General features: G+C 42.6%; 2 protein-coding genes across 7 annotated transcripts in view; one reads left to right on the top strand and one right to left on the bottom strand.

Annotated features, from left to right (window-relative positions):
• The window catches only part of elavl4 (ELAV like neuron-specific RNA binding protein 4), a gene marked incomplete at both ends in the record, with an annotated part of 66,452 nt that extends 50,498 nt beyond the window's left edge, over positions 1-15,954 (bottom strand). For 2 of the 6 annotated variants that reach the window (XM_084547556.1, XM_084547555.1), the window contains one exon: positions 1,117-1,140. In XM_084547556.1, coding sequence (XP_084403682.1) covers positions 1,117-1,140 — 24 coding nt within the window. Of the gene's footprint in view, positions 1-1,116; positions 1,162-15,053; positions 15,198-15,906 lie in introns of those variants that run through there. The other 4 variants (XM_084547553.1, XM_084547552.1, XM_084547554.1 and 1 more) reach the window with 4 other exon arrangements.
• Positions 15,955-20,747: 4,793 nt separating this feature from the next.
• Positions 20,748-27,719, top strand: part of agbl4 (AGBL carboxypeptidase 4) — a 256,733-nt gene continuing 249,761 nt past the window's right edge. Inside the window, exons 1-2 of the mRNA XM_084549003.1 lie at positions 20,748-21,133; positions 22,300-22,422. Of these exons, the coding sequence (XP_084405129.1) occupies positions 21,088-21,133; positions 22,300-22,422 (169 nt within the window). The 5' untranslated portion in view covers positions 20,748-21,087. The remainder of the gene's footprint in view (positions 21,134-22,299; positions 22,423-27,719) is intronic.

A 27,719-nucleotide genomic window follows, 5' to 3' on the forward strand; every position in this document is an offset into this window, starting at 1 on the left:
TGTTCTTCATGCAAATGCAAAAGTGAGTCAGTCCACTTTGTGTATGGTAGGAGAATCCTTTTAAAAACAGATGGATGCACTGAGAATGCAAAATGATAGCGCTGACCCTCCAGCCAGAATAATGGCGTATTAACAAATGAAATACAACTCTGTCTATGACGGGTGAAAACGAGAGAAAATAAAATGGCTGCTAGTTTTTATAGTTAACCTCTCTGTCACTTGGACTAATGGGTGCAATGTTAGTGTGAGTCTCGGGAAGCTGAGCAAAGCAGAATACTTAGCTTACAATCATCACTCTAACGCTGACACACTCGCACAGTGATCACACACATATACACACACACACACACACTTATCAGTAAGGGACATAAAACTTGAGAATAGCTTTATAATCTATTGTAATCCAGGCATGCGTGTCACTCTAGCACACCTACTCCATCTTTCATCAGCTCTGACAAAACGCATGGACAACACACCCTCGCACTGTGCACACAGGAAGTGTCATACTCAACATGTGCCCTCGTATAACTTACATAAAGTACTTTGCATACATGAATATCAAATTATCGAAAGTCTAAATTCCCCCACCACGTCACACTACGCTCAGCCTCAACAATGTCCAATCCACCTCTGCTGCAGTACTATAGACAGGTAAATATTTCAGAGTGGTGCAAAGGCAGGAAAAAGGGGGGGACACCTACAGCCCTGGCTTCATCATAAAATGGGTGCTGTTCCCCAATTTAACCCTTCCCTCCCTCTCTTCCACTCCCCCATCTTTCCTTACCTCCACTCCTGCCTCTACACACACACGTTAACGTGACGTCTTGCTCTGTCCTTCAATCTGTCTTTTTTTCTTTCTGCCCACAAACCTTGACAGTCTAACCCCGTGCTGTATCCTCATTCCCTGTAAGAGGGAACTTAACATTCTGCACAACAAATAGTTGAACAGCATCACTGCATTGCCTGTGCAAGAGGAGTATACCAACTAAACTGGCTGTGGGTGACAGTATATTTACAACTACAACCTGCTCGAGCCACCGTAGGCTGCTCAAAATGAATCAGTGTTTAATAATGTGCAGTGGAGTATCGTGCCAGGCTGCCTGTAGCCTTCCTTACCATCTTAAACCCATTCCACTCCATTTGGGAGATGCCGGCCGTTGTCTCACGTTCACTCTCTCCTCACACAACAGCTACAGCACAACGCTTCAGAAAAAAAAAAAAAAGAAAATCCCCTACTCTCTCTGACTCTCTTCCTCTGACTTATGATTCTGTCTCTGCTTCTCACTCTGCCTGAGTCTTAGCTGCGAGCAGTCAGCGGCGTACTAGAGGTGCACGGAGCAAACATCGCCTTCTTCCACAGATGCTGAGAGGAGAATGGTGAGGCTGGATGAGAGTGCTGGGCTGCAGCAAGGCTCTCTCCCTCCCACCGCCCTCCCTCCTTGGGCACCCCCCCTCCTCCCCTCCTTCCCACAACCACCCGCCCAGTCCCCTGCTCAGCTGGAAGGTCAGAGCCCGCCCACACACCACTCCCCGACTCTCTTAGAGACTGTGATTGGCTCCTCGGCGTGCCCGTCAGCCCTTAGCCTCACCTCCCCTCCCTCGGTGTTAACACCTTCGCTCTCTGGCTGGCTCGGAGCCTTGTCGGCACACGCCAACCTCAGTCTGGCTTGGCAGGGAAAAGGCTCTCTGAATCCCAGCAAAGCAATCAATCGCCGCTGAGGTCTGTGCTTGAGTGAGCCGGGCAGAGCAGCGCGGAGCAGAGCTCTAGGAGAGTGATTGCAGCCTCGGGCTCTATGGTAATAGGATGCCTGCGCAGCACCGTGTATATAAATTAGCTATTACTGGGTGCATGTTAAAATCCCCTACATATTTACTCGACTGTGTGTACACACTAGCTCTCACTCTCTCCCTTACACGCACAGACACTTTTACACACACAAAAGAGACAATAGTTTTTGTCTAACAAAATAATGATTGAAGTCATTTCATTTTTTTTTTTTTTTTTGAGAAAATACACGATGTTTCCAAAATTTGACTTGTAAAACATATTGACTGTTATGTCATAACAATTTTAGCCGTAAAAATAAATAAATAAATAAATAAAATAAATAAAAATACGCATACAAAGTCGTGGGCAATTGGCACACACCTGTCCAAGGAGGTGTAGCATATAGCCCAGTGGACTATTTTCTTTAAGTAAGTAAACGAAGTGTGCTAGAAAGCGTGTCCATATTTTTGCTGTAGGCAAAACAAATCGGCATACGGCGCTACCTGTCTGCCTGCTGCGGTCTATATGCTTTCAATACAATAAAGCTCAGCTGGAGGCACAACAAATGGAGAAGCGGCTACAATGGAAAACAGAAATCTGCACCCTACGACATCTACTCACCATGACCATTCTTGTCTCAGTTTGTAGGTGTTACGGAAGGAAACGGATGTTCTCCGGCGCACAAACTACCTAAACCCGGCGAAGTCAGCGAGGAGGAGTAGACGTGCAGCCGCGCGCCGTGGAGGATGAATGAACCGCGGTGGTGTAGTGTAGTCTCAGGAAGCCAAAAACTAAACAGCGAGACCAGCAGCCCTGTCCCGTTCAAGAGACAAAAAAAAAAAAAAAAATACACTAGACACGCCTTCGGTGGGGAAATCTACAACAAACACCGCGGAAAAGGGGAAGGGATCCACTCAGAGGGGAGAAAAAAAAAAAGATTCAGAGTAAACACCCCTCTACCTTTACACCCCCAAAGCCATTTATGGAATGTCCAGTCACCTCGCGCGCGATCTCTCATTGGCTGTGAAGGTGCGGACGGGGCGGCGCGCTCGCGGATGAGAGTGGAGGAGGAAGTCTCGTGTGGTCCACGACGTGGGGTGTTCGTGGGGAGGTAGTGGATGCCAGAAAGCCTGTTTATATGTCACTGGTAATAATTACGCATAGGAGAGATACGCATTGGAGAAATCCGCATAGGGTTTAACTCACGGTATAAGCTTTTAGTTTACAGGCTGTACCTCCCTTTATGTTGCCGTTAAACTGGACATATCTACATTATTGTTGCAGTGTATGAGGGTGTGCCCCCCGCTGTAAAGCCATGTGTGGGTCTCTCCTCCCCCGCGGCTGAAAAACGCAGTTCTTCGTTTTACTCATTCACCCTAAACGCATCACACTCCAAATGACTCTTTTTAAAAGAGCATCTTAGAATAAGCACCATGAACAGGGGTGAGCCTCTTTAATAAAATACCGTTATTGGATTAGTATTTATTTATGCTGACAATTACCGTGACAAATTACAATAATATTATAATATTCACTACAGTTTATTAAGTTATAATGAATATTTATAAAAGTAAATCTTCTATGCCCAGCAGCAGCCCTGCCTCGGGTTGATTTTATCCACCTGGCACCAGTCTCAGGCAGACAAGAAGAGGGAGCTCTTGCTTCCTTTAACAGGGTTACCTGGCAGGCAGCGGTGCTGAATGAACCCCTCACACATCTATTGTACTTACATTTACATTTGTGCGCTCCGAATGCACACAGCGAAATTCACGTCGCTTCTCGCCATACTCGGTAACACATTCGTATTCAAAGAGAAACAGTCTCACACTCTGACAGCCACTTGATGCTGCAGATATGAGCACATTTGCTATCACACTGGCTGGATCCTTATGTTGCAGAGAGATCAAAAACATCATTAGTTTCCCAACACTGTTATCCCTTGTGTTCAACACAGCCATAAGAGGCTGTCAGAATGGCAACCCTTGTTCTCATGCTGTTTTTGTTTCAGGCTTGGCCGAGCTAATGTAACTAATGGACACCCATTAGGCTGAGAGAGATTTCTTCCAGCTCAAGCTACATCCTGATATATTATATCTATTATGCAAAGAGCCAACAGCATGGTTAAGGTTACATTTATGGATTGGAAATTTTATTAAAAGTGAAATCATGGTTAGTTATATGAAGTTTAGTTAAACCGAATGAGAGGCGAAAATTTCTAAAAAACGACTAAAAGCAGCCAATGAACCAAGAGTCAAGATTTGCTGCTTTCCTCTTAAATTTGAACTGTTGGCCAGATGGAAATAACTGATAGCTGCAGGTGTGCTTGAATGCAGTTGAACATAACAATGAACTGATATGCGGGTCTCAAACCAAAGCAGCTACTGCAAATCAGCAAATCAAGCACAGTAGTTGTTAGAGCTAAATGATGCCCTCTGTAACTCACCAAAGGCCCATATATCATCTGCTGTAATCCCACATTGCATATAGCACATTCAGATGGACTCTACACTTAAAAATACGACATGTATATACAATTGTGAATTTTAATATAAAAAAAACTCAAATAGGGGAACAAATTAGCTCCCAGATGAACACACACGCATATGCAGACACACATGTTAAAGGCTAAAAGCAGAGAGAAGCAAAAAAGTGAAGCACTGAACTGTAGCTGCCCAGTCTCTCTGCTTCTTCTCTGACCTCTCCACCTGCCTGGTTAGCTACAGCTAGCTAGCTATCCCGGCGGAACCATGTGCCTGACATACTAATGAGAATCCTCACTATGCCCTCAATTAGGCCCGTGCAGTACACATGCACACACACACACACACGCACGCACTGCACAAGGGAAGATGGACAGAACAGGCTCGCCATTGTTTCAGATAGAATAAAATGTGCTGGCACTTGCAGTCTGGAGATTTGTTCTGATCATACTGTATATAACAAAACAGAGGGAGAGTAATGTAGAAGGAAACACAATGGGAATGGACTAAAATAAAAGTGCATCTTTGTCTTTCCTCCTTTGTTATGTGCTTCTGTTATCTTCTTCTTGCATAGGGGAGAGCGAGGCAACATTTGCAGCTGAATAGTACTGTTCTGTCCATCTTTTATCCTCCCGGTCTGACCTTTGAGTTTAATAAAAGCTTTGGTTGGCCCTGGAAAAAAGACATTCTCCACCCCACTGTCTCAAACATTACCAGCTAAATTGTGTTCTTATTGTGGCTCTTTAATTCCCCACGATAAAGAACGGAAAGTCAAACGAGAGCCTAGCAAATCACACCTCTCTGTTTTTTTTTTTGCCTTTGTGTTCAGTCAACTTCTAGCTGTTGACGTTTCGGAGGCAGTAAAATAAGTGGGCGATCGTTTTCTTATTTCATAAGGGACAGTGTTTTGTGGTTGTTTTCTCTCCTGGTAATATGATCCAAATAACCTTTTCTCTAAATGAGAATATGATTTGAAAGTGAAAATAGTCTCTCACAGTTGTCGTCTTGCTCGGCGTGTCATTACAGTAGATTGCTCTACAGGACCGTGATTTTACAAGGCAATGAAAGTGAATACCAGTAAACAGTGAATTAGCTATAAACACAGTCTGTTCTTTCCGGTGTTATGGAGTGCGTGTACATATGATATACAGGCACATGCTAAAGATAGAACCCTGTCGCTGCCATGTACTAGTTAAGAAAACACAGTGTGCATTATAATATTGTGTTTGGACAGATGGAGGGAATGTTTGAGATATTTTATCAAGGGCGTCCATGTTGAGATACTTTAGAGATACTGCAGCTTATTATCTTGTAGATTTGGCATCTTTCTGGGGATGCTATCTGCACAAAGCGCAATACAGCACCAAATAAATGTAAAAGTAATTAATGTGAATGATTAAAAGGGTCTCTCTTATTTAACGGCGTTTCCATTTTGTCCGACGTTGCACAAAAAAAAGTGCATAGCGTTGATTGGATTTGGCCTTTTAGATGATGACTGATGCTAAATAGTTTTTGAGGAGGTAAATGATATTTCTTTCCTCTTACAAAGTTTTGAAAGTTAAAAAGCTTTTGTGGCTATAACCCAGGCAGGCCAGCCATACTGTCAGCAATATGAAACCCAATCTCACTTATTGGCTCTGGCTCGTATCCATAAACACACACACACACCCATACACAAGCACAGGCATTTTCAAACATACACAAACATTCATATGAAAGGATATATACATGCTCGCCACCGTCGAAAACGCGGAATATTTTATTTCGTGGGATGCAATGCGTGCGGCAGAGCTGGAGCTTTAAGGCCTGGACTCGGGAAGAGTGTTCTGTCTACATTTCCAGCATGCTAATTCTGAAAACAGAGAGCTGGCTAATTGTCATGAACTCCTCCTGCCCTCCATTCTGCCCAACTTCTCCTGCCTAAATCCCTCCTAGTCACAGCCCTTAATGGATTAACTGCAGGCTGTGTTGTTCATTCTGTTTCTAAGTCGAGATGTGACACCACGCCCTGAAAAAATATTTGTTTACATTGAATCGCGGGAATTTTCACTGTCAAATACGCGTTCAGTACACGTTAAGGTACGAAAGAGCATGCAGGCAAAGACGAGCGTCCGCGGTGTAGCAGGTTTGTTTTGAATATGCACAGACTACAGATAGCGATAATTGTGGGTGTTCTCGGTTTGAGTCTTGTTAACTGTCAGACGCAGTGTTTCAACACCTGTCTTATGTTTCACTCTGCATAATAAGACTTCTATTTAAAGGAGGCAAAGTGAAGATGCCAGCTGAGGTGTTACCTCAAAGTGCTGGAAGAAAATACCTTGATTATTAACAAGGGAGAGAAAACTTGTGTTGAGAAGGAAAACTCGTTGTCGCAATTTCTAGTCGGGCTCACGGCAATTTAATGCAACCAAGGGCATAAGACATAAAACACAATCTGAAAACCACAACTCGGTATGGAAACAACACTGTAATTGCAGGCAAAGTTGTATTTTAGCAGAGCTAGGGAGAACACTGCAACATTTATTGGGCCTGGTTAATTTCTTTTAGAAAATATCTCATAATTCGACGCAGTAAAACAGCCTAATAGATTTAAGAGCTCAGTACACCCTTCTGAGAATGCTGTGGTTTACTTAGGCCCGTGTTGATTTGCCCTTGAAGGATAGATTTAGTTGCGCCATTGAAGTTCTGGCAGTGGTAGCATCTTGCTGCGCTACTCAGACTGATGACTGCCTCTTTCCTGGCAGGTGTCCACCCTCTGCCGGTAACAATCAACAAATGAGAATCGCAGCCTTTAACTTGCCCGTCTCCCCGAACAGGAACAAACTCAGCATCTCTAAATCCCTGACACCAGACAGCTAATAACACGATAACATGCGGCTGTTTCTGGGCAACAACGGCGCGGTTTGGACCTGATTTACTGTCGTTGTTCGCTTCCAGTGTGAAGACCGGAGGCTTTATTTTCGGTGTGGATGATTTCTGGTCATTTCATGGTCGCGGACGGCACGATACACCTGCATTGCTGCTGCACATTCAGTCAAATCGCCCCTTTCTTTCTCTTCAATAGCGGGGCTCTCGCTGTGCCACGGCGCTCTGGCAATTTAGTAATGGAGGGGGACAGTTGGGTGCCACAAAAGCTGCTCCGAAAAAGAAGACTGGAAAAATGTCCTCAAGCAGGACAAGAATCAGAATCAACACATAATCGGCACATAATTTAAACCACTGAGAGCAGAAATTATTTTGGGGAAGATAGTCAAGCTCACAGCCAGTGAGGCCGAGGGGGTGCACGATGAGAAAAAAGGTCTGTGTGAGGGGAAAAAAATAGAGCCCTGGAATGCATTTAAAGAGTAATAACTGCAGAAATGATAAAATTGTCCAAGTTGCTGAAAAAAGGCGACAAGCACATCTCTCAAATTTTAGCTCAAGCCATTTCCTTAACGTGAAAATATGACCCAACTAAATCAAGGCCATGGACGTCCATATCCATATCTAGTTCATAAAGTAACATCCTTCTTCCACATGAACTAAAAGGACTTAAAACATGTTATGATTACTGACAGTGCGGGGTTAATTGCGGAGTTACAGCTCAGTGCTTTGAATCCATTGTTGCTGCTGTTGATCATGAGAAAATAACAAACTGACATTTCACTTTGGATAATCTTTTCATATCCAACACTGGCTTGCTATTTTGCAAATGTGTGCTTTCATGGTACTCAGAGACAGAGACAGAGGACCCAATGAACAGCGCATGTTGCTTAAACACACACTACATTACAGACATACATGTTTTTAGTAAAACTGAACTAATCCTGTTGGAGTTTTCCTCCTACATCCTCTACCCTCCGTGTCAGCAGGCATGATCCACAGCCGGCTTAACCCCTGCCTGTGTCACTCTCCCTGATCGAAATTCCTGAGATCAGAAATGAATTCTTCATGCTGATCCCGGAACAAGGCTGCGCTGCATTTGTCACAGCCACTTTCTTCAAATTTAACTCAAAAGCTGTACGGCTGGAGACTTTGCAGACTGCAGGGACGTGACGGGGCAGGGTGTGGGGGCTATCTGTTTGATGGCTGAACGCTCTGTCTCTATGTGCGGAGTAGAATGCGAGCGCTTGCTCCGCTGCCGTGTAAACTCTGTGGAAACGCACTCCTCTTTTGTAGATTTGACTCGAAATTTTTGCTGTAGATAACTGATTTTGGTTTTTGTCTCAAATTAGGAAAACAACAGGAAACGTGAACAATACACCTTCATGTTAAAATGAATTGTATGGTATTAAGAAAAGCCCACTGGCTCAAGCGCACGCGTGTTTTTTTTATGGTTGCGATAATGACAATAATGTTTTTTTGAGGTCTTTGAGGCTATAGCCTTACACAAATGAGAGAAGGTTTGTGTAGGTGCCCAGAACGGCTTAGCTATGCATTCGCTGTTGAGGCTGGCATGTATTCTGGCACTGAGAGCGTATTCTCAACAGGACTCTGGTGGATTAGTGTCCATTTGGACAACAGAGTGGTCCTCAGCTTGGGGTGACATTCAACTACAGCAGGCCAGCAGCTCTCATACTGTTAATAAAGTTTAGCGATGCCGTTAACTGCCATTGATGTACAGTAGATCTAAAGGTTTATTTTAGTTATATTCTGAGTCGAAGACGGGTGATAGAAAACTGTCTTTTATTTTCTTTCCGTGTCACGTCTTCTAGTCACGCCGGATGTGTGAAATGAAGCGGTGACCATGCTGCAGTGTGGTGGGTTACTGGATCGCGGGGGTTTAGCGGTGGGCTTTGGGGCCGAGAGAACGGCAGCCCGTTTTGCGTTTGATCCCGGTCGGGGTACATCCATGCTCACAGGGCGACTGCTGTGGTCCATCTGGTGGAGGCTTTAATCACTGCTCCCCCCACTTCAACACACACACACAGACACACACCACAGTAACACAAAGCACGCAGAGTTTCCCACTCGAGATTCTACTCTACTGTGCTGCTCATAATCCAACCTTTTTATTTACATTATTTATTATGTTTGTCATTTCTGCAGTTGTGTATCCTTCCACAGAAATTAGTCCTTTTTTTTTTATTTTTTTAAAACAGAATGTGCTGCTCAGACCTCAGGTGGAAAAAACGAAAGGCCCGCTATCTGTTGTGACGTTTCAAACTCCAGCACACTATCAGATCTGCATAAATGACTGCACTGTGGCTTTTGATAAGGAATAACCTTTCAGAAATTAGACACGTCTAGAGTCCTTCATAGGGCTGGCCATCGGCACTGCGGACCAAAGCATGCCCACGCTGCACAAAATCCTGCTCTCCAAATGTCACTTCATGCTTAACCGCCCTTTCTCATGCTTGAAGAAAAGCAAGTGGATAATGCAGAAGGAAAAGCCCACCGGGTTTCAGTTTAAATGCCTACATGCTCTGAGACATGTTTCAGTTATTGTGTGCTGCTGAAACATTTAGCCGATTGAAAGAGGAGAGAAACGTCTTTGGTGGAGAACAAACGGACGACGTGCAGGAAAGGCATCAGTCGTCTTCTGAGTAAACGTGCTCTTTAAGACGGAGAAATGAAACTAGATGTAAATAACTATAGAAAACATATACGCGTGTGTATTCCTGTAAATCAGTTCACTTTACTGTCTTGTCCCTAATGTAGTGGTTGAAGACCGTAAAAATCCAAATGGTGCAATTAGAATATCTATCTATAATTAATGGAGGTTAGCAGTTAATGATGATGCTGTAGTTGCATCTCTGGGTTCTTTAGAGGAATCACTTCGTGTTGGCCTCTTCTTGGAGGAAAATCCGTCTAATATTTGTATTACTTTACAACATATCTCGTTTTAGTTTGCCGTAAATTATACATTTAAAACGACTTCATTCTCCATACATGCAGTATACACAGCATCCAACACCTTCAGTTGCACCCAGCGGCGAGCTACTGTAACGTCAATGGTCACTCTTCCTCCGCACTAATGCACAAGTCAGCCGTACATCATTTATTTATGGTGACAGCAGATACTTTGCCTCATCCCCGGCAATTAGCGAATCAATAAAAACGCGCTGGCTTTGAAACTATCAATTCTGAGAGGAGAAGAAATAGCGTTGTTCATCAACATGCCGGGATCCCAGACGCGGACAATCACTCACACATCGGCGGCGTTTGTCAGCTCAGCATCAACAGGCGCTGAGCTGTCAACGGTTAGGTTTCCTCACCCCGCCGCTCTTAAAATGACTGCCGAGTATCGTGTGGTCAGGCGCGTTATCGCCTGCAAAATGGGCGTCTGTTATTGAGAAGAAAATGAGGGGACACTGTAACGTTCTTTTCTTGTCAGAGGATTTTGCTTGCATTATGAAACTGTGACTACTGTCAATGAGGGGACTGAGCTGAAGCCATCAGATTATCGCAGGCAGAGACAGGTCAGTGAAGGGCTTGCACTGGCTAATACCTCTTTTGTCAGGGTTTATAAGGCTGACACATCCGCAGTACAATTTGGTATCGCTGTCAATTTTTATAATTAATTCAGTAAACCTGAGTAATCCAATACGTACACCAAAGAGCAGCTGAGAAATGTTCCTACTCTTCCGTGTTGTTTGCAATAACGAGACAGGAAGAGCTCCCAAATTCCTCTCCAGTCTTGTCTGTTCCATTATTCTCTCTGTACTTATCCTCCTAACCCAAATGAAATAACTGCAACTGGATGTGAAAACACTGTCCAAGAGAGACAACAAATCTGTCTCTGAAATTAAATCTTTTTATTTTACCATCCCAAAGAGCTGGGCTGGGATATATTTTTTTTTTGTTTGCTTGTTTGCTTGAATTAAAATAGAAAAACGAACAGCAGGAAGTGAGATTATTTAATTCAACCTGTCGGAACTGCACAAGCCGACCAGAATTCATGGGTCGGCTTCAGACATATAATCCACGTTAAAAGTGGTAAACGATTTGCCAATCTTTGTATTAAAATTCTGTTTATATTTGGATTACAGGTTGTGCTCTTAGCCCACCCCGGTGATAATTACTCTATGTTGGTTTATTGCCACAATCGGTGCGTTAATTCTGTTTTGTCACAGGTGACATTCAGAGACTCTAGAAAGCCTGAGCTGAAATCACAGGTGACCTTTGGCTGGGCGTGGACACTTGCGCCGGTGCAGCAGGCTACGCCGGAGCTAGTCTGTTGTTTATGGGCCACACATTCGTTTTTATGTCTCGCCTACGGAGTTGAAGAGTGTGAAAAATGAGCGATAATCAGTCAGGTAATAATGATAATGTGTGATTCAACACACACTCAAAGGCTCCCTGCGGATGGGCTAAATTGCGTTGTTGTAAATAATAATAATAAAAAAAAAAGACAGAGACAGAAAAGACGGTGTGGAAGAAAAAAAGAAGCGAGGGAGTACATTTAGCTTTACAGTGTTTTTTTTTGGATGTGCCCGTGTGAGGGAGGGTGTACATACGTTTGTGTGTGTTTGTCTGTGCATGAGCCTGCAGACACCTGCTCCATTCTGCAGTGATGGCTCCCAGCGGGACACAGGCTCAGCTGCTGATCACTAGGCCCTCCCTGCAGCACTGGTGGCCAGCACACACACACACACGCACACACAAACACTCGCCGCTCTTCCAACAAATCTGAACCCTCGTCCCCCCTCCTCGCAGTGCCCCCTCTCTGTGTTCCCAGTAACTGACACACCACATGTGCTCATATCAAGTGCAAACATGACACGATGCACACACACGTACACACACACGCAAGCTTTACACAAATTCTACGACACGCCGCGGCCACGTCCCGTTCCAGTTTGCCATACGACGATATAGCCGAGTAATCTTTTCTTTCTTTCTTTTTGCTCTGTAGTTAAAAACCTTCGTCAAACAGCACTGCGTCAACACACATTATGTTGTACAGTGGCTGCAGTTGAAGAGGTAAAAGATATATTGTTAAACAGAGTATTATTTTGCTCTTCTCTTGTTCGGGCTGTATTCCTCACACTTTTTGTATCCTTAATTATTTTTAGCTTTTTGTCAGATCACGGTTCGTGCTAGTAAAATATTACACGACAGCTACGCTTGTTCTCGTCACTCCAGTGTTAATCAGATGCCATTGTACTTGTGGCATTATTGTTGATCCCGCGCATAACTCCAGCTCTCTGTTTCTCCTTCCACGAGCGTCTTATTTTATTTTTTTTCCTTTTTTCTTCTTCTTCTTCGCCCCCACTGTGGCGTCGTTCACTCCGCTGCACCTGTTTGTTCCTCAGTAGCAGCAGGGTTGTGGAGCATAAATGAACTAATTTCCTGGATATAGAGAACACTGCAATCAAGGGAAAGGGGAAATGCAGTGAGCGGCAGATGGAAGGAGCTAATCATTGTTATGAAATAGAGATGACCTCTAACTATCTGCCGCGGCTACACACGTTCAACCCGCTACCACGCCTCCCCTTCCCTTTTCCTCTTCTTCCCTCCTCGCTTTCTGTTGTTGTGGTGATCGTGAACGACTTGAGGCAGGTTTGAACTGCAACCCGCTTTCTTTTTTTTTTTTTTTTTATGTATGAAACAGAAAAGACTGGAGTTGTCAAACAAAGCCTAGTGTCACATAGAGAACGGCAGCTGCCTGCAGTGGGTAATCAGTGGAGCTTTTGACAAATTAACAGCATTCAGCTCTGAAGCACGGTGCACTGCAGGTTTTCAGATGTGGGCTTTAGAAAATTAGTTCTCAGAGTCTGAAAAGCGGAATAATTTGCATTTCAGATTTTGTTCACATGTTGTCCACAATTTGGCCCGAGGTGGTCACCTTAAAGCTGTAAACTGATAGCATGGACATTGATCCTGAATGCAGGCGTTTTGCTTTGAAATTTGTTTGTATGCTTCTCCGGTGCCTGGGTTTAAATCAGTTCAGAATTCAGTTGTTTGAATGCTCTTTTAAACATCCTGCAGATTTGAAGACAGGACACACACAGACACAATATGCAACACCACGCCACAAATAGTGGCAAACTTTGCTGCAGTCGCATGACATTGTTGCAGGATCGTGTTAACCGGAAACGTAATGTCTTCGTTTTAATACAACTCTGCCGATGGATGAAATAGCCGTTGTGTGAATTCATTTTCTCCTCTTTTGACACACGCAGCAACGTTTCGCTGCCGCTGTAGAGCTGCATTTCCTTTTTCATAGCACCAATGAACGAAACGCCACACTGCTTTTGAAGGTTTTACACAGCAAAGCCACCAGAATCTTCCAGCACATTTATCTAATGTATGCAAATGATCTTGCTGTGCTTAATGAAGGCACCATTAATCACTATAACGATGGTCTTTTTTAACCGGGGTAATCACGTACACACTTTTTCAAACACACACACACACACACACACGAATACATTACGCACAAGCTCACACACTGACACACACAGGAAAATGCCTCATCACCAGCAACACACCGATGGTGCGAAATCCCTAAAATAAACCGTTGCCAGATCATTTAGTCAGAAATGAAGCTACGTGGGATGAGGTCCTCATAGGCACACAATTATTATGTTTAGAATTAATTCTGCCCCTACTTTTTTTTCTCTCTCATCTGTACCTCATTTATACTCATTTAACTGTTGTTTCATTTAATATAAGGCGCAACCAGTCATCTGAGGAGCTCCACCCTAAAATTGACTGGCTAAGTAGTCAGCTCAGAATTCAATCGGCCGAAATGCTGATAAGATTCATCGACATATGTTAACACGTCAATCATATTTCCAGAATGAATTCAGCTAATTAGCTCTTCTGGTTTCTGCAAATAATTTATGGTCCAGCAGCTCTATGCAAACAGCTGATAACACTGTGGTGAGTCTAAATGGGCAGTGGGAAACACACACTGCTGTGTGTTCTGCATAATGACAACAAAACACTGGACAGATGTCTTTAAAAATCGCGCAGGAATTCAAAGCCAAAACTGCTAAAAAAGATTTCTGAAGCCCAACTCCTCACGGACGTATTCCACTGCATATCCTCGCCGCGCATTTACATACACTTGACGGAAAACCCCTGGGTACAGTCAGCAGCATGACAGTGGGTTATGAAGGCTTCCGGGAGGCTCTGGGGTGTGGATCTGAGCCAGTTTGAAGGGGAGCCGAACCAATGAAGAGCCCACAGCAGATTAGACACCCACAGCTTCATGTTGCTTTAATGCGGCGAGTCAGGGATTTTCTTACAACGCTTTTTTCCTAAACGCTCAGGGTTTTCTCATGCCCCCTTTTTCTCTCTCATTCCCTTTCCCCTTGAAGTAATCTTTTCTATGTAAATTGCAGAGTAATGTTGACTCCAGTGCAAAACGCCCCATCTATCTCCAGTGTTCCTGCTTCCCCCGACTTTCTTTAACTTAAAAGCATTTGATAGTTAAAAGCGAATGCATTTTAATTACCTAAAAAGTTGTGTCCAACAATATATACTAAATACTGCAGAGCCCAACAGACTTGACGAATTTCAACAAAAAAAATTCGAACCCACACAAACACGCTCTCACACACGCAAGCACACACAAACACCTCAAATTCCCTTGATAACAGCCTGACTGGCAGAGGCTAAAGACAGAGTAGGCGTCCGTAATTGAACAAACATAACAATGTAAATATTTACTAATACTATCCATTGGGGATACAGGCGGAATCCCACAATTGATTTGCTCTCTTTCTGCCCTTTCACTCCTTTCCTCAGCACACACGCACAGTTTCGATACACACCAACTACCCCCCCCCCCCCTCCCCATTTCATTTCCTGCTATTATGCGTGCCTGTGTTCATTATGGAGAAGGAGGTATATCGGTCTGTCTGTCCTCTTACCAGGGGTGACCTGTAGCCCATCTGGGCTGGCGATGACAGGAGATCCCTGGGAAATAGCGGCGAGTGCGTCTCGGGGACGGAGCCCACGCCACTGGCTGCTAGTCCCGAGAGCTGCCCGTACCTCGCCATCATCTTGAGATGCTGCTCACAGAACACACACGCTCATGCACAGACACGGGAGGAGAAGGGAGGAGAGAGACGGAGCAGGGGGGGAAAAAAGAGAGACGAGAGGAAGAGAGGGAGAGAGAGAGGGAGGGAGAGAGAGAGAGAGAGAGGGGGGTGAGAAAAGGGAAGGGGAGCAGATAACAGCAGGTAGGAAGGACGGTGAGAATGGTAAAGGACAGAAGTGGGAGTGGGGGGGGAGAAACGTGAAGAAAGAGGGAGGCAGAGGGGGATTACAGAACACTTTGCTCTCACACGAATGCATGTGCGAGCGTGCACACATGCAGGCGTCCACACTCCTCGCACTTACTGTACATCACATTTAACGCACACATACAATTTTAGCCCCAGGTGGGCCATTTCGCAAGCACGCCCATGTTTGACGGGTTTAATGGCTACCTTGGTTTTGTTACAATAGCGGGATATAAAGTCTAGGCACTGGCTCTCCAGTTATTATTAGAGTAAGAAGCGAAGCAGTCACCAGCCATCGTGCTGGGGAAATATAATAAACAGCTGTCGGTATCAATCATCCCCTCTATCTTCTGGCTATGAGCAGACACGAGTGTAAAGAAACGCGCACACACACACACACAACGCACGGACACAAAATAACGCATATGACAGAATGGTTGGCAGCAGACAAACACAGGTGAGGTGTGGAGTTAAGAAAAGCAAATCCAAATCTCTTTACCTCATTGCTCAACAAGGCGGCGTTGAGTGTTCGGCTTATTTCGAACATGTTCAGATGCAGTGATTGCTTCGTCCTGTCCGTTTTGTCTTCAGGTTCTCTTCAGTTCTTTTTTCTTTCTCTCTTTCTTTCTACGCTTGGGGAGTCAGTCCCGGGAAACGCCAAAAAAAAAAAAAGAAAGAAAGAAAAAAATCAAATCAATTGGAGAAAAAAAAAAATAGGGGGATAAAAAAATCCTCTTTAATTTTCTGATTTTGGAGATGTGATTTTTCAGTCCTCTATTTCTCTTTTCTCTCGCTCTCTCGCTCGCTCTCTCTCTCTCTCTCTCTCTCCCCCCTATCTGCTGATGCACTTCTGCTGGCCGTGGATGTAGTGGTGGCGTTTGTGCCCAGGGTCTCGGCACACGTCTGAGGAGTCAATGTGCTGTCTTTTAAAATCTCCCCAGAGTCAGCACATTAAAACAAGCAGTCAGGCGGTCGGTGGGTCGGGCTGGCGGGCTGGCTGGCTCCCTTATCTGTCCCCCGCACACTGGCTCGCACAATACGCTCCGATCCTCACACTGCTCGCTAGCAGATTAGCCTGTCCCAAAACATAGCACTTAGTTTAAACTCCCCTCCCTTTTGCTCTCTCTCCTCCTCACTCTCTCTCTCTGTATCGCTCCCTCTGGCTCTCTCCTGTGCTCTCCCTCCCTCTCTCACTTGCTCTCTCTCCTCCCTACTCTCTCTCTCTCACTCCATCCCTCTCTGCATCCCTCTCTCTTCCCCCATTGCTCAAGCATTGAGGCAGCTACAGTTCACCGTGCCACCACAAGGTGGGAAGACTGTTCTAGCAGCAGCGACACCATCGCTGCCACGTCCCTTCCTCTCCGTGCCACTCCTATCTTTCAGATTTTCTACTCCTCTCGTCTTTTTGGGTAACACACAGCAATACACAGTGAGGGAACATTTTTAGTGGCACTCGCTCCCAGAGCAAGTCGAACATACAGCCAGGATAAATTTAAAGGTTAGGAGGTGTGACGACTTATGTTGTTTGGTTCTAATTAAAAAACGGATGTGGATTTAAATTTGGAAAAAGGGACTGTCAAAGGCTTTTCACGGGGGGGAAACATTTAACACTTTGGTGAAGGTGTTTTTACGAGAGTAAGCTAAAGTAATGGAATGTAATAAAACCTGTACACTCTCAAGGGACCTCAACAGAGTGAAAATTAAGGGTACCTTCTCGGCGATATCTAACGGCGGGGGGAAAAAGCGAGGGCTGGGCTGATGTGAGCCTCAAGGTCAGGTGGTTGTCCTTTTTCCTCAGCAGGGTGTGGCACAGAGATGACGAAGCAGCTAGTCACAGGCATGGCAGGAGATCCCAACTGCGGAACAACAAAGCAAAAACAAAACAAAGCAAAAAAAATATATAAAAAATGAGCCAAGGATGTGATTCACTGTATTCTTGAATTCCCACCTAAACACCTGAGACACTTCCTGGTTATGACTCACTGACTCACCCATCTGCATCTGTTGTGATGTGAAAAACAAAGTCCTGGCTTTAGGAAAAAAATATTTTCGGAGGGAGATGCTGCGTTAAAGGCACTGGGATCATCGTCATCTTCACTAATCAAAATCTTACTGGTGTCTTACTCATGGCTCCACCAGCGTGGAAAAAGGATTTATTCCCCGTGCTTTAAATGTGCTTTTTGCTGTCTTGGATCAGAGTGGGGAGAGCGGCCAGTTAATAGCAGCCTATTGACACCGGACCATCTGTTTGGGTGGACGCTATCCAGAACTGTGCACAGAGAGAGGAAGAGAGGGGTGGAGGGGCAGAGAAACAACAGATATGAGAATGGATGAGAATAGAAGTAAGGTACAGAGATGAGTATTAGCAAACTGCTAATTTTAACCGATGTTTATGTCAACACAGAAGGAAAAAATATGTAGAGTCTCACACTTATTAAGGATGTGGCATGCAATATTGTTTACATGTTTTTAATTATCACATTTTCCCTTTTTTTTTTTTACATTTTCATCAGTAGCGTGATATGTGAGGGTGTCATTAACAACATTGCTGTGTTATGGCACCGGTTTTGGCTTCAATTCCGTTTATTTTTTTTTTCTCCTAGGAAAGAGCTGCTAGCCACATCCCTGTTCTGTAAAGCCCGAGGTCTCTGGGGACGGCTGGTCCGGCACAGCCCTGGGGGGGGAGCTGTCAGTTGAATCATCCAGAGTGAGGGCTGATTCCTCAGTCAGCTGCCTCTCCAGCCTTCCTCTCTGACCCAGCTTCACTCCCATGAGCCCCCCTGATTGCTGTCACCATAGTGATTCTCTGTGTACCGCCGCCTGGTCTCTGTACCCACACTAAGCCCCCCACCCCACCCCACCCCACCCGCCTCCGTTCCTCTCAGAGCCACCCGTTTCCAGCTCTGTGCCACTTGTGGCCCCGTATTTTGATTTTTTTTTGCATGACTTGCTCCGTCACCGATGATGGACTTTATGTGTGGAAGCCCTCCGCTGGCCAGAGTAAAAAGGATTTCCCTGTACTTGCTGGAATACAAATATAAAAACAGAAATTTGCTCCCCCTGAACACACACTCACATCAAGTTTCAGTCTGGAAACATAAACAAGAAATTCTGTGTGTCAGTTTTTTTTTTTTTTTCCCCTTTCAGTTGGAATACTGAGCTACAAGCACTGACTTATTTGATCATTTTACAACTCTGAAAGAATGAAAAGCAAGGCTTGAAAATACCTTTGCAGTGCCAAAGCTTCCCTGAGGGCTCTCTGATGTGTTCTGCACAGGATTGTGATGATGTGTGGTGTGTCCTCCAGTCACTAGCATCCCACGCTTAAAATAGCCACAATTTATTAATGTTATTCTGCATTTAGTCATGACAGGGATATCTGCATGTGAGGCACATTCACATGTTAAGAAATCATTAGAGGTCAAATATATTTTTATGGGCATGTGAAAATGCGTTCTCTTGAGGGATAATTAAAATCGGAGAGACAGTGGTGTGGAATGTACTTCTCTTTCATGTTATTCCGTTTCCCAGTGATTGATGTGTTTATGAAATCTTGCTCTTTGCAGACACTAAGAAATGAACAGACTAAATGCATGCAAAGTGTAACTTGGGCAGAGAGAAGCGAGGTTATTGTTGCTATTTTTTCCTCAAACAGGGTAGAATATGAAGCTTCATAAGAAAAAGAGGGCGATAAGATAATTTCATGCAACGCAACTCCCGTAACACCATCAAGGTACCTTCGGCATTTAAATATTGTTTTGCATCTAGTCCCAACTTCCAGTACTAGACACCATGTGCTGTTCTACCACAACCATACATATTTATACACCGTTCAGCAACATTAAAACCAGTGACAGGTGAAGTAAGTAACAATGATCATCTTGTTATAATGCAATGTTCTGCTTGGAAACCTTTGGTCCCAGCATTCATGTGCGGGGGGGAAGGCTGTGGCTCAGTCGGTAGAGTGGGTTGTCCACAAAGGATTAGCGGTTCGATCCCCGAACGTGCCACATGCCGAAGTGCCCTTGAGCAAGACACTGAACCAAGTGCGTGGTACTGAAGTGTGAATGTAAACCGCTTTGAGTACCAATAGGTAGACAGGCGCTATATAAAAACAAGGCCATTTATCATTTACCATTCATGTGTTCATGTTACTTTGACACATATATCGGTAAACATTGCTGCTGACCAGGCACCCCCACCCCATAGCAGGACAATGCAAAAGCCGCTTAGGAGCAGCTCATAAAACATAAAAAATATGTTGCTCTGGCCTCCAAACTAACCAGATCTAGAACTTATTGAGTATTTGGAGGACCCTCCCTTCAACCCATAGCACCCAAATGCACTAAAGAGAAGGCCTGTGTCCATGTTCTAATGTTGTGGCTGGTCGGTGTATATAGTAACTGTATACAGTTACAGTAACTGCATTTGGGCAAGTTTTTTTTTTACTACCAAATGAGAGTTTCAGCCACGGCATCCAGTTACATCGTGCATCTCAAGTGCTAAAAAAGGACAAAGCCGGAGACTCTGTGCAGTCTCTCGATTTGATAAGAGCTTGGAAACAAGAGAACGTGTAGCGTATCTAATTCATTCTTCTCATGCTCCATAATTCAATTTCAATCTCTCTCATGAAAATGAATGATTGTACCACCATAGAGCTCTTTAATTGGCATAGTGTTAAAGGAATGACATAGCATGGAGGACAGCTATTCAATTTTCAATTTTTACAAAATATCACACAGCCGCTCTCATTCTCTTCCTGTCATCTGAGAAATAATCAGTCCGACCTATCTACTCAGCGGAGTGTTGATGCTCGCCATCAAATACAGATCACACACGCACGCAGAAAAAAGAAAAAAAAAATCATTGCCCTCTCCCTGGTCTTATTCATTTGGTCCTGTTACACACAGCTTATAACCTGAAAATTAGCAGCAGCCAGCGCGCCTTTTGCTGCAGGAGTTGTGGCGGCTGCTCATTTGATGTACTTAATCAGGTGCAGCCTTTGTAATGGGAAAGGAATAAGGCCAGGCTTGATTGGCCTTGATGACATCTCTGCTCCAATTGTCTAGAAAATCTCCAGCTTTAATCAATCTGCAGGATAATTCGGAATCTCTGGCTGATGCTTGCGATGATTGGCTTTTTCTCTGTCATCAAAACAGGGTTTAGTTCAGGTATGACTGCACTATAATGTGCAAATGTGTGTAAACGGATTACAGTTTAAAGGCAGTTTTTTTTTTTTTTACCTTTTCAAGCAGATTGCAAATATTGCTTGTATACTATGCAGCACTATAGCATATAAAGTTAATCCATACTTCAGACCGACAATATATAGAGATGAATTTTGGGGGAAAGTTTGTCAAATCCTGAAGTTTTTCTTGGCCACGTTGAAAGCTGGAAACTTCGAAGAGGCAGTTGACGTGGATGAACATTTCCGGGTTGAACTTATTTTAACTTACTCTATATTTGCAGTATTACACTATCTGTGCAGTTTGATATTAGCACACAAGACAAATAACATTTAAAAACCGAACGTGACTTAGCTTACCGACAGTAAATAGCACTGCAAACCGCGTCTCCGGGGATGTAGCTCACTGGCGTGGCTGCCTGGCAGCTCCTCTCCCTCTTCCTCCTGCTCCGTTGCCGAGGCAACACACAGAGAGCGTCGGCTGCTTTGTGACAGATGGAGAGGAAGATGGAGGAGAACACTGTTAGAGACGTCGAGACTGGTGTGTAAATATCAGCCTTACCCGAATTCCCCCCCTTAAATCCTATACAAGCACCGAGGAGCGCATGCTGCCCTGCTATATGACAAATAGTATGTGTTTGTGTCTAGCTTGCCGCGTGCCTTTTTGTTGACGCTAACGTAAGGTGTGCTAACCTATTAGCTAGCAGGTGCAAGGATGTAAACACGACTCTTATCCCTAGCTGCTATGAGCTAGCTTTGTTACTACCGAGTTTAGTCTGCCACACAACAAACTGTAGCAATGTAGCCACCACACGGAAAAGGCTTTAGCGTGTTAACGTTAACCACTTCGATGTGTGAACGAGGAGTAGTGCAGGTGTATTAGCTGTGAGCTGGTGCTAGCTAGCCGTGTCATCAAGATTCCCCCAGTGAACTGTTGTGTAGCTAATTAGCTAGCTGACGGTACCTGAAGTTGTTCTTACTCAACAAAACTCCGTTGTTCTTCAAATTTAAAGATTTTAAATACCTGACAAAAGTCTTTAGTGTGAATATACTCACAGGGAGCCCACAAGTGACAGAAGAGCAATGCATTTTTCTTACTTACTAATGCAACAGAAATATATTAATTGTGTATAGTGGATCCTAAAAGAGAAACGCATTTTTCATGTTACAAATTGAATCGTAGTTTTTAAATTAAAATACATATTAGGCTGTCTTAAAAAGAAAAAAAGCAACCGATGGCTCAGATACATTTAAATATCTCATTAAAACAAAGCAAATGACAGAATAGTGAGAATGACAGGGACAAGGCAACACAAGTGTTCATTAAGAGGAGTTGTTTGAAACCCTGTTTAAATATATTGTCGTGATCGCAAATAAGATTTCCATGACTTCCATTACAGAAAGAAAGAACTGCAGTTTTTGCTTTGTTGATATGCAGTGTCAGCAACACATTAAAACAGAAGTGTGTAAATTAGTTGTCTGTATGCATTAGTACAAATGTATGTTCTGCAAACATATGTTTTGTTATTTTTTTGTGTTATTTCATTTGGCACTGCAGATTAACTTATTTTTTGAAAGAAATGTCATCATTAGTAAACTATAGTAGATACAAAGTGTGTAAGGACTGATATGTAAATACTTTTTTTTGATGTTTAAAGATGTTTTTACTCAACAATTGTAAATCTGTATGTTATCTGTGTTCTTTAGGCAGTGAAACAGGAGGAGAGGATGCCTTGGTGGGCAATGTTAACAAACTGATGGTGAGCCCTCCAGGATACTCAGGAGCTCCACGAAAAGGACATCTGGTTTTTGATGCTTGCTTTGAGAGTGGTGAGTAGTGAAACTGGGAAAAAAAAAAAAAAAAAACAGCACAATTTTGTTTAAAGCAATTGGAGGTGGTAGCAACCTAAACAAAATACAACCTAAACAACATACAGTTCAATGGCAATTTCCATGAAACTGTATTTTGTTTAGGTTGTTCTTTTAATTTTGGTGGCCTCCTTTTTTAGTGATAAGAGGACAAGTGTTTGAAAACCTGGAAAATTATACAAGCCATATTAACCAACACGTTGGTGCCAAAATATATTCTGGTTTTGCAACAGCATTGTTTTCAGTTTGATATACAGTATACAAGTAGCCTGGCATTTTGAGTCTGGGACGCACCATTCTGGATTTCATATAAAAAAACAACAACAACAACAACAACAACAACGCAATTAGATAGTCCTACAACCAATCAGAAAAAGAAAACCATTGCTGATTACATTCAGAGCACCTGTAAACTGGGCTGGGGATCTCTGGGTTGGCTCCTAGGCTAGTATATACATTGTATTAATAGAAAGCAGAAATTATCGGTGAACATTTGAAGAAGGGTTACAGAATTTCCAGAAAAGCCTGTTTAGATTATTAGTCTCCTTGTCCCAGATGTAGGTTTAAAAACAGAAAGCAGCTGCAATAGGAAACACTTGTGAGTCATGATCTGAGAGCTCTATCAGGGCAATATGACATATCTTGACAGTCTCATATGAAGATTTATAGAAAAATGCGTTCATCTTAAAATACTTTTCTGCTGGGAAGCTTTTGGACCTTTTTTGGATGTCACTTAAGACATGTACCACCCACTTAGGCCAGACCAGGCACCCTCACCCCATAGCACGACACTCCTTGATGACTGCAGCCATCCCCAGCAAGATGCAGCCTGACACAGTCACACACACACAAACTGTTTAGGAACAACTCAAAAAACATGAAAACAGCACAAGGTGTTGACTTGGACTCCAAATTCACTAGATCCCAAACTGATCAGGTATCTGTGGGATGATCCACAGATGCCCCTCCCCTCAAACCATAGGAAACAAAGGCCCCCACTAACAACATTCTGTCGCCCGACACCACAGGACACCCTCAGAAGACCCATGTCCATTCTCTAATTAATCAGAACTGTTTTGGAGGCACAAGGGAGACCTACACAATATTAGGAAGGTGGTCATAATGTTATTCCTCATATAGATATACTCTATATCTGCAGTGACTTTTTGTCATTATAAAACTAAATCAGTTTACTTCTTTCATGTCATATGATGTACGATCACAACTGACCAAGTAAATCTGCAACTTTGCTACGGTACCAGTTTAACTAACATAGAGAAATATTAAGTGTGTTTAAATGGCTAATTGACCTGTTACTTTGTCTTTTGTTGAGGCTGGGCATACAATAAGATGAAGTTAATATGCCCCTTTGTCTTTCTTGTCTGCCAGATGAACAATGTGACAATGATAATTAAGCATGTTTTCACCATTGACAAGGTTGGTTGGTTAGACCCACAAAGAGGCAAGCGCTGAAGCATACAAGTAGGCAGAGTAAATCAGGGAATCATCAGGTCTCTCTGGGGCTGAATCTCTGTGTGGATTAGGTTCAGATGGCACTCAGATTTCATATTTCCACAGATAAACCCATTTTGGTTTCTGCAGACTGAGATGAGCTTTAACTTCACCCTCTTTATTTTCTGTTGTCTAGCTTTGGTGCCGTTGTTAGTGTTGCTCTCCAAAGTTTATTCTCTGATACATTTGATTTTCAGTGAACTCAAGGTCACTTGATCATACATTTGTAAGGAAGGCTTTCTTACGGATGTCACACGTCCCAGGCTTATTACTAATTCATTCACAAGGGGAAAACCAATCTTGTGGCATATCGAGGAGTAAATAAAGAAACAAGGAACTTAATTCACAGTTTTCTACACAGACAAGAAAACAAGTGAAGGTCAGTGCATGTATATAGTACCAATGTGTAAAGATCTAAATATGTTACATTAGAGGATTGTGCTGACATATCAGTGTTGTGATTGCCCTTTATATAAATATGCTTTTTTTCCCCAGATGACATGGCCAGAGGAGCTCAGACATTGATTAATGGGTGCTGAGCTCCCACACTGAGATCAGCTAACATATAAGCGTCTCTGGCTCCGGATGTATCTCCTGAATGATTTATGGAATTGATATTAATCTCTTTCCAGTAAATGCATTACTAAAGTTAGAATGAGGAATGAATTGATGTTTGCCAGCTAATGTCAAATTAAAGCCCCGTTGCAGTTCCATTTAAACATCACTGTTTTTATCCGCATTACTTTTAAGTCTAGATTATTTTTTATTATGTAGTTTCCATAAGTTATTAAAGTTTAAGTTACCCTTTCTTCAAGTGATACCCCATCTAAAACCTCTGACTCCAGTTGGATGTTCATTCTGCCTTGCCATAACATGATTGAACACTGCTTACACTGTAAGGTAACCGCCCTGTGAAATATATTGCTCGGCACATTAAAACACGTAATATGGTTAATTTATGTTTAATAGAAATGCAAGTTGAATTTCTTATGAAATAAATACTAGCCGTTTTACTTATGTTGAGTTTTCTTTAAAAGAACACACTGTCACATTTTTTTTAACCACAGATAAAAATATATGTGTAAATCCAATAAATAACAATAGCAATGATACAAACAGGAATCTATGTGGAAAATACAATGTCCTGTAAGTACAGTTTCCTGTAAAAAGTTACTTTCTTCAACAAAATGACACTTTTTCTTTGTTGTTAGATAAGTATTCTGCTCTAGAAGACTCAACATTAGTAAAACTGTTGTCTTTGTATCCCTTCTTGTTTTTCATGGCCCATGGTTTTCATGGGTTTCATGGACAAAAATGTCCACATCCATAAAACTGCTATAAAAACTTAACTGATTAATATTTAATATTTTTTTTTCTGCTTTTTTCTGCATAAATCTCTTAAAGCACTTCACAAAACTACAAAAAAGAAAAGTTGAGGATTTAAACCCTTTAAATGCCAGTTTGATTACTTTGAAGTTGTTGTTTCTTTTTACGAAAAAAAATTGTTATTTCCATAAAACTAATGTTGGGAGGCTGGGGCATTTTTTTTTTTCAAATCAGTCTTGGATATGACCAAGATTATCTAAAATATTGACTTGATTGCATTATTAGTTTATGTGTAGCATCAGATTTAAAATTTTTGAACTTAGCGGACAAAAATGTCCCCTTAGCTGCCATTATAACCAAGGAGAAAGATGAAGATGTTCTGCTCTGTGGAAAAGGGTCAGAATGAAAACACGTGACCTGTAACTCCCAGAGAGATGCAGGAAAGTGAGACATCCTCAGAAGGAGAGTCTGATGTGGACTTTGTGGTAGAGTCAGATCATTCTGCTTCCATTTCTTTGTCTCCTGACCGTCCCAGTGGAGAGGACACAACGGATCCTGCAACAAAATGGACTTGGTCATACCCAAGGCTGATTCGAAAAAAATGCCCCAATATTAGTTTATGGAAAATAACTAATTTTTTTGTTGTTTTTTTTTTGTAAAAAAAAACAAAAGCGACTTTAAGTAATCAAACTTGCATTTAAAGTGTTAAAATCCTCAAAATGATTGAATTTTTGGTAGTTTTGTAAAGTGCTGAAGTAGTTTAAGAAATGTACGCAGACTAAAGCAGAAAAAAAACATATTAAAAAAAATTGTCCTGTTGACCTATTAGATTATTTTTTTTTATTTCAAACTTTGTGTAGAGAGAGACTTTGTTCCAAAAAATTGCACCTCATGCACTAACACAGCCAAGATGTTGGCCACGTGAAGAGGAAAAATTTGCCCAAATGGACAAAAATGTCCCTAATGATGCGTACGATTTCTTACACAGAACCATCGGACAAGCTGTCCTTGGAAACAGTTTGGAAAAGGAAAGCTTGACAGGTGATTGGATAATCCATCTGTCTATCGTGGGCTAACTTTAACCAATCAGTTTGCATCTTGTTGTTGTCGTCATTATAAACTGTTGTTACATTTAAAACATGTCCGTGGCTGCCAGCACTTCCTCAGCAGACTAGTTTGAGCCATAAACACATGCTTGAAGACTGGCAAGAGATTGTCCGCTGATCTTGTGATCTTGCAGATCTTGCAAGAACTCAAGCTGCCAGCAAAGTCATACATGGAGATCTGCTTATTCATATAATTTCTGTACATTTTATAAACTCAAATGCTAGAGAAAACGGTTAAACATAAATTCTAAAAGAAAAAGTACAACAAGGTCTATTGACTCATTGTTAAGTTGTGTTATAGGCGTTGAGTAATACCAGATGTGGTTAGGGCTCACCTAAGCAGGAGCATACCAAATTGTGTTTACAGTAGATTTAGATGTATCTCCAAAGTATGATCTAGGCTTGTGAAATGAGCTGCTGTTTTTCACATATTCAGTCTAAGTGTTACACCAGTGACAGGAAAGGAAATTGGAGACAAGTGTGTAGGTTCCTGCCATACATGTCCATTTCTCAAAGCTATTGAATCGGTCTGTCATGACAGCGTATGTCTATTTTACTCCTCTCAAACCAGATTGAATAGTTTAAATATGCTATTTCCAGCGGACGTTTTCATTGGAAATTTATGCAGAGATGTAACTTCATTTGGTTGCCATTCTGCCTGGCTCTTGATGCTATCTGCATCCCATGTACATTTTCACTGCTTTTATTTTGTTGTGTTAGTATAGCACAGAGAATAAAATTTAATTGGTTTATTAAAATAGACACCGGTTATGTAAGCTGTTTGCCAAAGGTATAAAACCTCATTTACATTTAGATGAGGCTTAATTCACTTTGTTGTCAGCCCTATGCTGATCAAGTTGGTGATGGCCTACAGATTTACATACAGTAGATGTCTCAGCCAACAGGTCCTCTTATACAGAGCCATTCTGAGCCATTAAAACCGTTTCCATCTCTTCGCTTAAAAGATTATACACACTTTGATGATGACCTCAAATATATTGTGTTTGGTAGAGTAGAACTTCAGTATTATGGCTATTCTTGCTAATTGCTCTACTAGACTGTGTAACGGCTACTGTGCCCATTTTTGTTAACACCCATATGAGGAAAAAAAAGAGTTTTACTCATGGAGATCATCTTTCTATGTTATGTAAAACAGTAGAAAATAGAAGGTTTGCTAATCTGTAAACATTAAGTTCCGGCCTATTGTGTTGAGAGAGAGATTCATGAGGGTGATAAAAGAAGCCTAATTGTTTTTTAGAGCGAAATCCAAATGACATTCTTATCGTGTCTTTTCACATTTGTTTTGTCACACAC

The sequence above is a fragment of the Chelon labrosus genome (genome assembly GCF_963514085.1).
Source record: "Chelon labrosus genome assembly, chromosome: 7".
In the NCBI taxonomy this organism is placed as follows: Eukaryota; Metazoa; Chordata; class Actinopteri; order Mugiliformes; family Mugilidae; genus Chelon; species Chelon labrosus.